At 51.4% G+C, this 13,836-nt stretch overlaps 2 protein-coding genes across 2 annotated transcripts; both read left to right on the top strand.

Moving 5' to 3' along the window:
• Nucleotides 1-3,984: 3,984 nt before the first annotated feature.
• LOC131424379 (uncharacterized protein K02A2.6-like) lies at nucleotides 3,985-8,023 on the top strand. Its single transcript, XM_058580998.1, is given in 1 exon segment — nucleotides 3,985-8,023. A coding segment is annotated over 1 exon segment (1,350 nt). The 5' UTR covers nucleotides 3,985-4,244; the 3' UTR covers nucleotides 5,595-8,023.
• Nucleotides 8,024-8,910: 887 nt separating this feature from the next.
• Nucleotides 8,911-13,712, top strand: Mrpl38 (mitochondrial ribosomal protein L38). The gene is made up of 9 exons (XM_046449635.2): nucleotides 8,911-9,008; nucleotides 9,094-9,273; nucleotides 10,605-10,739; nucleotides 10,815-11,023; nucleotides 11,484-11,556; nucleotides 11,723-11,768; nucleotides 12,736-12,894; nucleotides 13,097-13,233; nucleotides 13,375-13,712. Exons 1-9 carry the CDS (start codon nucleotides 8,942-8,944, stop codon nucleotides 13,509-13,511), a joined length of 1,143 nt encoding a protein of 380 aa, XP_046305591.1. The 5' UTR covers nucleotides 8,911-8,941; the 3' UTR covers nucleotides 13,512-13,712.
• The last annotated feature ends 124 nt before the right edge of the window (nucleotides 13,713-13,836 follow it).

Below are 13,836 nucleotides of genomic sequence, written 5' to 3'. Positions count from 1 at the left end.
AGTCGTTATCTGTCTGTGCGCGGCGTCTGTACGATTACGCATAGTCACTCTGTTTTCTGGGCAGCTTGAGAAGGAGTTGACGAACTCGGACTTCTCCCCTGCCACCCTGGGAGACGTCCCAGGGATTCAGGAGGCCCATTTTTTGGGGGCCTCTAGTGTTTCCGAAGAGTACACTGTTCTTGTGGGTGACGGAGTCCCTCCTCCCCCTAATCCATCAGATACTTTCAGTTTGTGCCGAGGCCGTGCAGCGTTCTTTGTGTCCAGCCTGATTTTTGTATCTGTCTCCTTGTCTCTGTACTTTCTCATACCATCTAAGGCTAACATGGGACAATCTATAACAACTCCCTTGAGTCTTACTCTTGATCACTGGCAGGACGTCCGGAACCGGGCTAACAACCGGTCAGTAGAAATCAAAAAGAAAAGATGGATAACACTCTGCACCACGGAGTGGCCAACATTCGATGTTGGCTGGCCAAAAGAAGGGACATTTAACCTTGATCTTATTTCACAGATGAAGTCTCGGGTTTTCACCCAAGGTCCTCAAGGACACCCCGATCAAGTGCCCTACATTGTTACCTGGGAAGATCTGGCCTCCGACCCGCCTCCTTGGGTCGCCCCTTTCTCTCCACCTAAGCTTCCTCCCCATTCTCCCCTTGAAGCCCCACCCCCACCTTCTGCTCCACTTATCCTGATACCCGCACCCCCTCCTCAAACCTCTAGGCTTTACCCTGTTCTAGATAAACCCGAAAACGTGACCCTAGCAGGGACAAAACCCAAGAAGGTCTTACCACCAGAGGATTCAACTCTTATAGACCTAATGACTGAAGAACCCCCACCTTACCATCCCCAACCTTTACCAGTTCCAGATCCCATCCAGGTTTCTTCAGGAGAAGAAGAACAAGAGGGTCCAACTACCAATGCCCCTCCGGGCCCATCCCCCATGGTGGGAAGACTTCGTGGGCGCTGAGAACCTGCCGCCCCAGGGGATACTTCAAGGGCCTTCCCCTTGCGGCAGACGGGAGGTCCTAACGGCCAATATCAGTATTGGCCTTTCTCCGCCTCTGATCTTTATAACTGGAAAACCCACAATCCCTCCTTTACCAATGACCCTGTAGCCCTAACTTCCCTGATTGAATCTATTCTAGTGACTCATCAACCAACATGGGACGACTGTCAGCAGCTTTTGCAGACTCTTCTCACTTCAGAGGAGAGACAAAAAGTTCTCTTAGAGGCCCGTAAAAATGTGCCGGGAGATGATGGGCGCCCTACCCAACTCCCAAATTTGATCAATGAAGCTTTTCCCTTAATTCGACCGGATTGGGATTATAATACTGATGCAGGTAGGAACCACCTACGTCTCTGTCGCCAGTTACTCATAGCGGGTCTCCATGGAGCAGGGTGACGGCCCACCAATTTGGCTCAGGTAAGACAAACCACCCAGGGCTCAGAGGAAACTCCGACCGCATTCCTAGAGAGACTAAAAGAAGCCTATCGGAGATACACTCCTTTCGACCCCGATAGTGAGGATCAGAAGGGAAACGTATCCATGGCTTTCATTTGGCAATCCGCTCCAGACATTAGGACCAAGTTGCAAAGATTAGATAACCTACAAGATTTCACTTTAACGGACTTATTGAAGGAAGCAGAAAAGATTTTTAATAAGAGAGAAACCCCAGAGGAAAAGGAAGAAAGGATCAGAAAAATGCAGGAAGAAAGAGATCTTAAATTTAGAGAAGAGTTAGATAAGAGAGAAAGAGAAAAAGATCGAAAGCGTAATAAAGAATTAAGTAAGATATTGGCCACTGTAACTCAGGCAGGGCAACGAGGAGATAGAACAGGTAGGGAAAGGGAACGAGGCAGACCCCGTATAGACCGAGACCAATGTGCCTACTGCAAGGAGAAAGGACATTGGGTTAAGGACTGTCCAAAGAAACCCCCCAATACCCGAAGAGGTACTAACCGGACCCCTCAATTACTAGCCCTGGATGAAGATTAGGGGAGTCAGGGCCAGGAGCTCCCCCCTGAGCCCCGGGTAACTTTGCAAGTAGGGGGGCAACCTGTAACCTTCCTAGTAGATACTGGAGCCCAACATTCGGTGTTAACACGAACGCCAGGACCCATGAGCCACAAAACGACGTGGGTCCAAGGCGCCACTGGAAGCAAGCCGTACCGATGGACCACCAAGAGGGAAGTACACCTTGCTACAGGTAAAGTTTCCCATTCGTTTCTGCATGTGCCTGATTGTCCGTATCCACTACTAGGAAGAGACTTATTAACCAAGTTGAGAGCTCAAATCTATTTTAAAAATGGGAGTGCCTCCGTTACGGGGCCAGATCAGGCCCCCTTACATGTACTAACTTTCAAATTAGAAGATGAATATAAACTTTTTGATAAACCTCCTGTATCTGATAAGGACATAAATTATTGGCTTGAATCCTACCCGGAGGCCTGGGCTGAAACCGGTGGAATGGGAATGGCTAAACAACAACCTCCAATAGTCATTCACCTAAAAACCACTGCTACTCCCGTGAATAACAGTATCCCATGTCAAGAGAAGCTTACCAAGGCATCAGGCCACATATCAAACGCCTCCTAGACCAAGGCATTCTAACCCCTTGCCGATTGCCCTGGAACACCCCATTGCTACCAGTTAAGAAGCCGGGGACAAATGATTATAGGCCTGTCCAGGACTTAAGAGAGGTAAACAAAAGGGTAGAGGACATCCACCCCACGGTGCCTAACCCCTACAATCTCCTCAGCACCTTGCCTCCCACCCATACTTGGTACACCGTTCTAGACGTAAAAGATGCCTTTTTCTGTTTGAGACTGTGCCCTCAAAGCCAGGCTCTCTTTGCATTTGAATGGAAAGATCCCGACAAAGGGGTCTCCGGTCAATTGACCTGGACCAGACTGCCACAAGGGTTCAAGAATAGCCCGACGCTCTTCGATGAAGCCTTACATCAGGACCTGGCCGATTTCCGCGTAAGACACCCCTCCTTAATTATGCTCCAATATGTAGATGACATCCTGTTGGCTGCTACTACCGAGGAGGATTGCCTTACAGGTACGGAGGCATTATTGCGAACTTTGGGACAGTTGGGGTACAGGGCATCGGCTAAAAAGGCACAAATCTGTCAGACAAAAGTTACTTACCTTGGCTATGAACTTCATAATGGCCAACGATGGCTAACCACAGCCAGGAAAGAAACTATCTCGAGCATACCAACTCCCCAGAACCCTAAACAACTACGGCAATTTCTGGGCACAGCAGGTTTCTGCAGACTTTGGATTCCTGGGTTTGCCGAGATAGCGGCCCCCTTATACCTGCTAACCAAACAAAGCAACCCCTTTACCTGGACTGAGGAGCACCAATTGGCATTTGATCGTATCAAATTGGCCCTTCTGTCAGCCCCCGCCTTAGGCCTACCAGACGTTACCAAGCCTTTTGACTTGTTTGTGGATGAAAAACAGGGCTATGCTAAAGGAGTCCTAACCCCAAAACTGGGACCCTGGAGGCGTCCTATAGCCTATCTGTCCAAGAAATTGGATCCAGTGGCGTCAGGATGGCCACCATGTCTTCGAATGATAGCAGCAGTGGCTATCCTAATTAAGGATGCCACTAAGCTGACTCTGGGACAGCCATTAACTTTGTTAACCCCTCATGCCATCGAGGCAATAATTCGCCAACCACCTGACCGCTGGGTGTCCAACGCCCGACTCACCCATTACCAGTCCTTGCTGCTGGACACGGACCGGATTCAGTTCGGCCCCATGGTCACACTGAACCCAGCAACCCTCCTGCCGCTTCCTGGAAAAGCAAATCCCCACAACTGCCAGCAGATTCTTGCAGAAACACAAGGAACCCGACCAGACCTCACGGACCAACCTATGAAAGATGCAGAACTGGTCTGGTACACCGACGGGAGCAGTTATTTGCTCAATGGGGAACGGCGAGCAGGAGCAGCCATCACCACCGAATCTGAGGTAATCTGGACGAGTGCATTGCCGGGTGGAACCTCAGCTCAGCGGGCAGAACTAATAGCTCTGACACAAGCCTAAAGTTGGCTGAGGGAAAGAAGCTAAATGTGTATACGGACAGTAGATATGCCTTTGCCACTGCTCATATACACGGGGAAATTTACAGACGGCGAGGGCTACTAACTTCAGATGGGAAAGAAATCAAAAATAAGACTGAAATATTGGCCTTACTTAAAGCTCTATTTCTGCCTAAAAAGTTAAGTATCATGCTTTGCCCTGGCCATCAAAGAGGAGATACTCCGGAGGCCAGGGGAAACAGATTGGCGGATGAGACAGCCAGAAAAGCAGCCCAGGGGCCTCAACTCTTGGTAATGACTTTGTTGCCCCAACGGGCTAACCCACAACATGATGACTATGAGGATAAATGGGTCTATGAGGACCAAGATCTGGATATCATACAGAAGCTAGACGCCTCTTACAACCCAGAGGACCATACCTGGGAATATCAGGGAAAAACCATAATGCCCCTTAAAAATGTTAAAGAATTAGTAAAATCATTACACAAACTGACACATCTTGGGGCTAAAAAGATGAAAGAACTCTTAGACCGTGGAGAGGGTACTCTATATCTTCCAAATAGGGATCGACTCCTCCAGCGGGTTGCAGAAAATTGTCAGGCATGTGCCCAGGTAAATGCTGGTAAAGTTAAACTTGGAACAGGAGTCCGGGTTCGAGGACATAAACCCGGGACACATTGGGAAATAGACTTCACTGAAGTCAAACCTGGTATGTATGGATATAAATATCTTCTAGTCTTTGTTGATACTTTTTCCGGATGGGTAGAGGCATTCCCCACCCGGCATGAAACTGCCAAAACCGTTGCTAAGAAGCTATTGGAAGAAATTTTCCCAAGGTATGGGGTACCCGGAACAATTGGGTCGGATAACGGGCCTGCCTTCGTCTCCCAGGTAAGTCAGGCGGTGGCCAATTCGCTGGGGATTAATTGGAAGTTACATTGTGCATATAGACCCCAAAGCTCAGGGCAAGTAGAAAGAATGAATAGAACAATCAAGGAGACTTTAACTAAATTAACGTTTGAAACTGGCACTAGAGACTGGGTACAACTCCTACCCTCAGCTTTATATCGGGCCAGAAATACTCCTAGCCCTCAGGGACTAACCCCATTTGAAATCCTATATGGTGCCCCACCACCTGCTGTTAATTTCTATGAAACTGAAATTTCTGCCTCCCTCACCCCATCTGTGCAGACTCATTTACGCGCACTACAATTGGTCCAGAACGAGGTCTGGAAGCCATTAGCAGCGGCATATAAAGAAGAACTCAAAACCCCTTCGGTGCCACATCCCTTCAAAATCGGGGACACCGTCTGGGTACGCAGACATCAGAGCAAGAACCTCGAACCTCGGTGGAAAGGACCCTACACTGTCCTGCTGACCACCCCCACCGCCATCAAGGTGGACGGCATTGCTGCTTGAATCCACGCTTCCCACGTGAAGACTGCTCAGCCGTTAGAATCAGCCGACACCCATCAAGATTCGGGATGGAAGTTACAACGTACTCAAAACCCGCTAAAGATAAGACTTACGCGCTGTTAACTGTCTTTGCTCTTTGTTTTGCTCCCCTTGTCTTAGGTAATAACCCCCATGTTCCCATGAAGTTGATTTGGCAGGTATACTCTCAAACGGGGGAAATAATTTGGTCAATTACAGCAACCCATACCCCTGGCACCTGGTGGCCCACCCTGACCCTTCCTGACTCTTGTAAGCTGATAGAGCCCTACCAACAAGGCCACCACAAGCTCCAGGATGGCTGCTCTGCTGGGTGCCAGCTAGCTCAAACTGATTTTTATGTCTGCCCCCGGGACGGACGAGACAGATCCCGAGTATTCAAATGTGGGGGCACTGAAGCATACTACTGCTCCTCCTGGGGCTGCGAAACCACCGGAGATGCATACTGGAACCCCACCTCGAGTTGGGACCTGATACAGGTGTCCAAAAATTACACCGGGCCCCCTTCCTCCTGCCAATTGCCCCTTAAGATACAATTCACGGACAAAGGCAAGGAGACTATCGATCCCTGGCTTACTGGTAGAACATGGGGACTCAGATGGTATATGACTGGGTACGATCCAGGTGTAATTTTCACCATCAGACTGTCCCAAACCCCAGCTATAATTAGCTCGATAGGACCTAATTCCGTACTCGGAGACCAAAAGATCCCCTCACTACCAAGCAGCCGAAGGTTCCCTCCAGTAAGCCACCCATGCCTCAAACTGTAACTATGGATTATCAAACCTCTAGTTATTCCCCTGAGCCCATTCACCCTGGGACTGGAGACCGATTGTTAAATTTGATTCAAGGAGCATTTTATGCCCTCAACGCCACCAGCCCAAATCGCACCCAAGATTGTTGGCTGTGTCTCACCTCTGGCCCACCTTACTATGAAGGGATAGCAATTATGTCTGACTGGAACAGTAGCACAAACCCTGACCCTAAGTGTGTTTCCCTACCAAGCTATAAACTTACCATCACTGAAGTAACAGGACAAGGGGTCTGTATGGGGAACGTACCCCTATCACACCAACATCTCTGTAATACTACCCTCCCAGTGACAGGCTCACAAAATAACTATTTGTGGGGTCCCCACGGAACTTACTGGGCCTGCAATACCGGACTGACCCCTTGTATTTCTACGGCAGTCCTCAATGCAACCACTGATTTTTGCGTATTAATACAATTATGGCCTAAGATATCATATCTAGGGTCAGACTATGTCCTAGAACACCTTGAGGGACGGAAGAGGTACCCTAGAGAGCCCATAAGCATGACCATAGCTCTACTACTGGGAATTGGAGGAATAGCAGCCGGAATAGGAACAGGAACTGTTGCGCTAGTGCAAGGTAACCAATTATTGCAACTACAGGCAGCAATGAACGAGGATTTAACTGCAATGGCCAAGTCTATCACAGCCCTAGAAAAATCTCTCTCCTCCCTCTCGGAAGTAGTGCTGCAGAATAGGAGAGGATTAGATCTGTTGTTCCTCAGAGAAGGTGGTCTTTGTGTAGCCCTTCAAGAACAGTGCTGTTTCTATGCTGACCATACTGGAGTAGTCAGAGAAACTATGGAAAAGGTCACTGAAAGGTTGGCCAAGAGACAAAAAGAATTTGAGTCTCAACAAGGATGGTTTGAACACTGGTTTAGTAAATCCCCATGGTTAACTACTCTGCTATCTACCATAGCAGGACCTTTGGTTATTTTGCTGTTACTCCTGACATTTGGACCTTGTATACTTAATAGACTAGTGCAGTTCATGAAAGAAAGACTTTCCATAATCCAGACTATGGTTCTAACTCAACAATACCAGTTGCTTAAGCAACAAACAGGGTCGCAGACGAGCCTGGTTCAAGACCCCGAACAAGCAGACAGATGGATATAAGATTCTATCCATGTTCAAGAAAAAGGGGGGAATGAGAGACCCCAGCCCAATAACTTTAGGCCCAGGTACAAAATCATCAGGGCATGCTACAAACCTGCGCAGGCACCAGATGTGTTTTTCAGATAACCAGTTAACAGGCACCAGATGTGTTTTTCATATAACCAGTTAAATGTAACCGATTAGAAAAGAACAGGATGGTTGGGAAAGAACCGGGTAATTGTGTCCCAGGACACGATCGGGCAAACCGGAACAGATAAGCAGGAACAGAACCGGGTAATTGTGTCCCAGGACACGATTGGGAAAACCGGAACAGATAAGCAGGAACAGAAAGAATGGAATGTAAAACCGTGGGTTTTCCAGGAACATACAGTGAAAAACGACCTTGCTCTTTAGGTGACCTATATGCTAGGTTCAAAATGACCAATAAGAAACCTGTTCCTTGCCGCGCGCACGAAACCTGCTCCTTTACCCCATAAAAGATCTGTGCCCCAAAGCCCGGTGTGCCAGTTCACCGAAGCTCCGGCTGAGGTTCTGCTGCGCACCCGCAGGTGCCTGTGTACCAATAAACTGCCTCTTGCTTTTGCAGCCAGTGTCTCGTGCGTTCTTCCTTGGACAGGGAGTCGGAGGGTCTTTCAGAAACAGGTATGGCCACTTCCTACTGGATGGAGAGACCCCGGCGTCCACTTCAGTCTGAGTGTGAGGGTCAAGCTTCTGCTGGTGTCAGAGCAACTGACCCTGCCACCAGCCCTCATTTGAGATGTCAGGGTAGACTTCCCAGAGGGACCATTCTACTGGTGCTGCAAGGCAGTCAGGCCACAGAGGGAAACGTGAGGAGGTAAAAACAGAAGTGATAGCCTGTGGAAAAGCTTTGTGGCCTGCAGAGCAAACTGTGGAAGAACAGAAGGTGTGCTGTGCTGGAAACCTGTGTTGTTCTAGGACAGAGGGACTGGGGCAGGGGCAGACAAGGGTCCATATCACCTGGGCTACCAAGTTTTACCTTGTTAGAACTGGATCCCAGAGCAATGCTGAGCCCTGATCACGTGTGTGGGTGAACAGGTCCCTCATGCTGCTGCGTGGATAATGGCAAGCTGGAGATGATCCAGGGCACGTATTCTGTTAGATGTTAATTCATTTCCTCCCCCTAGCAGCTCTATGAGGTGAGCACTATTATAACCTGCTTCTTGGCACAAGTGAGGGAACTACAAGGGCGACGCGAAGGTTTCCATCGGGAACTTCAGCCCGAGCGCTCTGCGGAAGCCATGCGCGCACTGTCCCCGCGCCCGCCAGCGCCCCACAGCGCAAGACGCGCTGCAGAGGCTGGCTGAGCGCCCGGTTCGCGGTTCAAGGCCAGGCTGCGTCGCCCCCTGGTGGCCGCTCCCGCTCCACCGCAGGCCGGTCCCGGACACTTCCGGAGGCGGCCCCGGAGGGGGAGGAGTCGGGCGCCGGGGCGGGGCCTCAGGGGCGGGCGCTGGGCGGGTTCCGAAGGGCCGTGTCGGCCTGCGGGAAGATGGCGGCGCCCTGGTGGCGAGCCGCGCTGTGCGGGAGGCGGGCCTGGCGAGGCTTCAGCACCTCGGGTAAGGGTCCTGGGGCCGGGAGCTCTTGACGACTTGGGGCTTGGCCTGGCTGGAGTCCCCGTGACGCCCCGCTCTCCGCCCGCAGCCGCCCTGAGCCGCCGGACGCCCCCGCTGGGGCCGATGCCCAACGCGGACATCGACGTGAGCAACCTGGAGCGGCTGGAGAAGTACCGGAGCTTCGACCGCTACCGACGCCGGGCGGAGCAGGAGGCGCGGGCCCCGCACTGGTGGCGGACCTATTGGGAGTACTTCGGGGACCAGACAGGTGCGGTCCCTGGCCCTCCGGGGAGGAGCCGCCGGCGTGCTCCGGGCCATCCTGGACTGGCCTTTCAGCCCCCTGATGGGCACCCCAACAAGGGTCAGAGTTCCAGCTTCTAGAATAGCCACTCCTAAAATCCTTTCCTGATCGTTCCTGATCGTTCCGGGTTGGGACTCCTCTCCGTGCTCCTAAAGTGCTCCACGTAGCCCTGACAACTGGGTGCTCTCCGCAGTTAGCAAGCGCGCTGCAGATCATGCCTGACTTGCCCACCTTTGGATCCTTGCACCCGCACGGTTCCTAGCACGAGGTGTGCGGTGCCTTGCTAAATTAAAGCCCCGGACCGGATAACAGGAATCCAGCCTTTAAAGAACTCATTCTTACTGAGCACATCCTTTTTTGGAAGCATTTATAGAGGCAGTTTTTATGATGCTTACAGGCATACTAGATAGCCTGATTTAAACCGCAGCCCAACTTCTTTCCGATGATGTCCCTAAGCTTCCAGTAAAATGAAATAATTGTGGCTTTGTCACCAAATTTCTATGAGGATTAAAGGATGCAGAAATTTTTACACTAATACCATTCCGAATGAGGGCTCAATAAATACATGGTTGCCTCTCATGTAAATAGATAATGGTGATAGATTGAAAGTTCTCCAGGGCTTTACTACTTAAACTGTGTTCTGGGACCAGAACCGCAGGCAAAGTGTGCTGGTGTGGTGGTTCAGGCCTGTAATACCAGCTACTTGGAAGGTTGGGGCAGGAAGATGGGAAGTTGGAGACCAGCCTCCATAATTTAATGAGACCCTGTCTCAAAATTGAAGGAAAAAAATATTAAAGGATCAGGATGTGTTAGACTACTTAGGTTCAATACCCAGTCCTCCACCCCCACCCAGAAAAAGAAAGAAATGCAGGGCCTGAATCAAAATCTGAATTTTAACAAAATTCTGAGGCTGTTCGATTTATCTCCCCATTAAAGGTGAGAAGTGCTTCTTTGATCCTTCTGACTTCAGCTGTTCATTCCACTAAGGACACAGGTGCATGTCCATAGCCCACTGTGAATCCTAACTGTAATTATGACATCTGCCTTAATTTTCCATGACCCATATGATTCAGTGAGACCTAGTTTAGACATCAGAAAACACAACCTCACCTTATATCTTATTTGTTTAGCGGGGCCCTGTTCAGATCTGGGAAGCAGACCGCACAATGTGTTTTAGTTTTGTGAACCAAAGAGAAGGACAACAGCAGAGGCTGGAACTACAGAGCAATAGAACTAGGTAGGGGCAGCAGCTTAGCCTAGAGATGTAATCCTGCTTCCTCCAACACACTCCTCCCCAGATCCCAAAGACAAAGTTGACATTGGACTGCCTCCACCCAAGGTCTGCCGTACCCAACAGTTACACCAACGGAAGCAGGTTCTAAGGGAGCTTCGGGCCAATGTGGAAGAAGAGCGGGCTGCTCGCCTCCGCACAGGTAATCCCTGACGGGAAGGGTCCTAGGTGGGTCCCTGTCCCCACCTTGCATCCAACTGGCCTCACTCCTTCCCAGCCAGCATCCCCCTGGAGGCTGTGCGAGCTGAGTGGGAGAGGACCTGCGGCCCCTACCACAAGCAGCGCCTGGCTGAGTATTACGGCCTCTACCGAGACCTGTTCCACAGTGCCACTTTCGTGCCCTGGGTTCCCCTGCATGTGGCCTATGCTGTGGGCGAGGAGGACCTGATGCCTGTGTACCATGGCAATGAAGTGACTCCAACTGAGGTACCACGCAGCGTGCCCTTCTCCCTGTCCTGTGTGCACACAGACACATCCCATTGCACCATCACAGCTCCCAGGTGTGGGGTTCTGTGGTTCTCTCTGTCTTTTTGATTTTCTGGGAAACACAAGACAGTTACAAAGACAATAATACAAAACAGGAAAAAGAAGCTCCATCTTTGCACATTCCTGGGACTAGCTACTGTCTGGAGTTTAGTCCCAGGCCTTGTCTCTTGGCACATGGTCCCTTTTGCATTTAGATCTCACGACAGGCAACTCTTCAGGGCTCCTTCTGTAAGCATCTCTGTCTACATGCCTCTGAGCAGATGTCAAGAGGCCTGATTTAGGCCAGAATGGACACTGCCTTCTGCAAGACCCCCCTCAGGCTACAGCCCTCCAGAAAGAAATTGTTTGTAACAGCTTATCCTTGGTTGGAGTGGCAGCTCTCCTGTTCTCTCCCTGCCAGGCTGCCCAGTCCCCAGAGGTGACCTATGAAGCAGACGAGGGTTCCATGTGGACACTGCTGCTTACCAATCTGGGTAGGTGTCCGCGGTTTACTGAGCCTCCTTCCTCCCCTTTCTTCCTCCCCTTTCTTCCTCCCCTGGGTCAGGGCACTGGGCCAGGACCAGATGGAGAGCTCCAGTATCACCTCCTTCCAGGGGAGGAGAATCAGGACCCTGGTTAGTGAGGTGTGTTTCTATGCAGATGGACACCTGCTGGAGCCAGATGCAGAATACGTCCACTGGCTGCTGTGAGTATCTGGTCGGGAGTGGGAGCGGGTCAGGGGATTGCAGAGAGGCCCTGGGAGCCTGGAAAGAACAGCCCCTGGATTTCAGAATTGGCTTCACCATAGGTTAACCATAGGATTTTGAATTAACCTCCCACCTCTCACCAGTGCCTCCTGAAAGCACAGGGGCCCTTGAAGATGAGTAAGGAAGGAAACAGCAGTGGCCCTCGGCTGGCTCCCACGGCCTCTTCATCTCAGAACCCACAGCCTTTCCTGTAAAACTGGGATGTTGCCACCATGTTTCTTACCTACTCTGAGGGGCACTGTGACTAAGGGGGAAAGAACTGGGAGAGGCCTCTGGCAGTTGTGACATCTCCAAACAGTCTTGAGCCGCTGGGCATTCCTTCCCCAGGCAATTCAGACTGGGGTGCCCTTCGTTTTCTTGGTGGGTCTTGGCTCTGAACACTAGGCCAGGGGGAGGTCAGGCAGACGACCCCAGCTTTGAGACTTCTGGGTAATTAAAGCCAGTTAAGTGGGAGGCTGGTTTGTCATTTTCATTCAACTGTAGTTACCAGCCTGTGGAGCAGGACCCTCTGGAGAGTTGTACCTGGGCAGGTAAAGTTGCCACCCCAGTGCCAGGCCAGGCCAGCTCTTCCGTGACCAGACCCTCAGGCCTCAGAGAGTCAGCCCAAAGGTGGTGGAGCTTTCCAGCCCGAATGACTAGGGCAGACCCCCTGGCTCCCAGGTCCTGGTAAATGGGCTGCTCGGCCTTGCTGTCATCCATGTGGTCTCTGGAAGCCTTGTCCTCAACCTCTGGGCCCCTCTTGCTCCCTCTACCTATTTGCATTATGTTTGAGGGGGTCACAGAGCTCTGCTAGAGATTGGTCAGGGTCTGTACCCACAGGGAATGACATCAGCCTCTAAGGTTTACATTCTAAGGGTGTTCTTGCCATCTCCTAGTGGCAGTTAATTACTACTTCCCTCCAACCAGAACCAACATCCCGGGCAACAGAGTGACTGAAGGACAGGAGACTTGTCCTTATCTCCCCCCCTTCCCTGCCCAAGGCACCGGCTTCCACCGCTTCGCCTTTCTGCTCTTCAAGCAGGACAAGCCAATCGACTTCTCTGAGGACACCCGCCCTTCACCCTGGTAATTTGTACCCCACACACGTCTGTCCCAGACCTCAGAGCAGCTTCCCCAAGATGGTGGTTCTTGCTTTGGCTCATTTGACCTACACCTTGAGACTGGTAGAACTGTATACCAGGCCAACCCTAGGAAGCCTGCCAGATTGCCTGTGAGGGGGCAGGGCTCTGGTGCCCCCTCCCACTCTCAGATGTTCCCCATCTTACAGCTACCAGCTGGCCCAGAGGACCTTCCACACTTTTGATTTCTACAAGAAACACCAGGAAGCCATGACTCCAGCTGGCTTGGCCTTCTTTCAGTGCCGCTGGGATGACTCAGTCACCCAAACCTTCCACCAGCTTCTGGGTAAGGGGGAGTGGGATGGGCCTGAGCACATGAACCTTTCCTGTGTGCCTTGGTTGGAGATGGCTCCTGGCAGGCCTGCTGCCCCTCAGGTGGGCAGTCCCTGGCAGGAGTCCACCCCTGGGTCCTTCACTTTTCTTGCAGACATGCGGGAGCCCGTGTTTGAGTTTGTGAGGCCGCCCCCTTACCACCCCAAGCAGAAACGCTTCCCGCACCGACAGCCCCTGCGCTACCTGGACCGGTATAGGGACAGTCATGAGCCTACCTATGGCATCTACTGAGGGGTCATAGTGTACCCACTTTGGAGGGTCTGCTGGACTGTCAGGAACAGGAAAGACAGCTCCTGTGGTCTGAGCTCTGGGGTTCTGGTCCCTGCCTGAGGCAGCCCCTCTATAGGCCTGTCCCATCAGGCCCAAGGCTGGGAGCAAAGGAGGTTGTCAGGTGGGAATGGAAGGGTGTGAATAAAGATGACTTCTGCTCTTGCTGGTCTGGGTCTGTATTCTAGGAGAAGCCAGAGCCCCCTGGTGGAGCTGTACTGCTTCATGGGTGGAAGAGGGTTTCTTCTCACCTCCACCTTCAGATAGGGCCAGAGCACTATGATCCAGT

This window comes from Marmota monax, unplaced genomic scaffold (genome assembly GCF_021218885.2).
Source record: "Marmota monax isolate L192 unplaced genomic scaffold, Marmota_monax_Labrador192_F-V1.1 WCK01_AAM20220418_F8-fsc00292, whole genome shotgun sequence".
Lineage (NCBI taxonomy): Eukaryota > Metazoa > Chordata > Mammalia > Rodentia > Sciuridae > Marmota > Marmota monax.
This window is presented reverse-complemented; position numbering and strand designations above follow the sequence as displayed.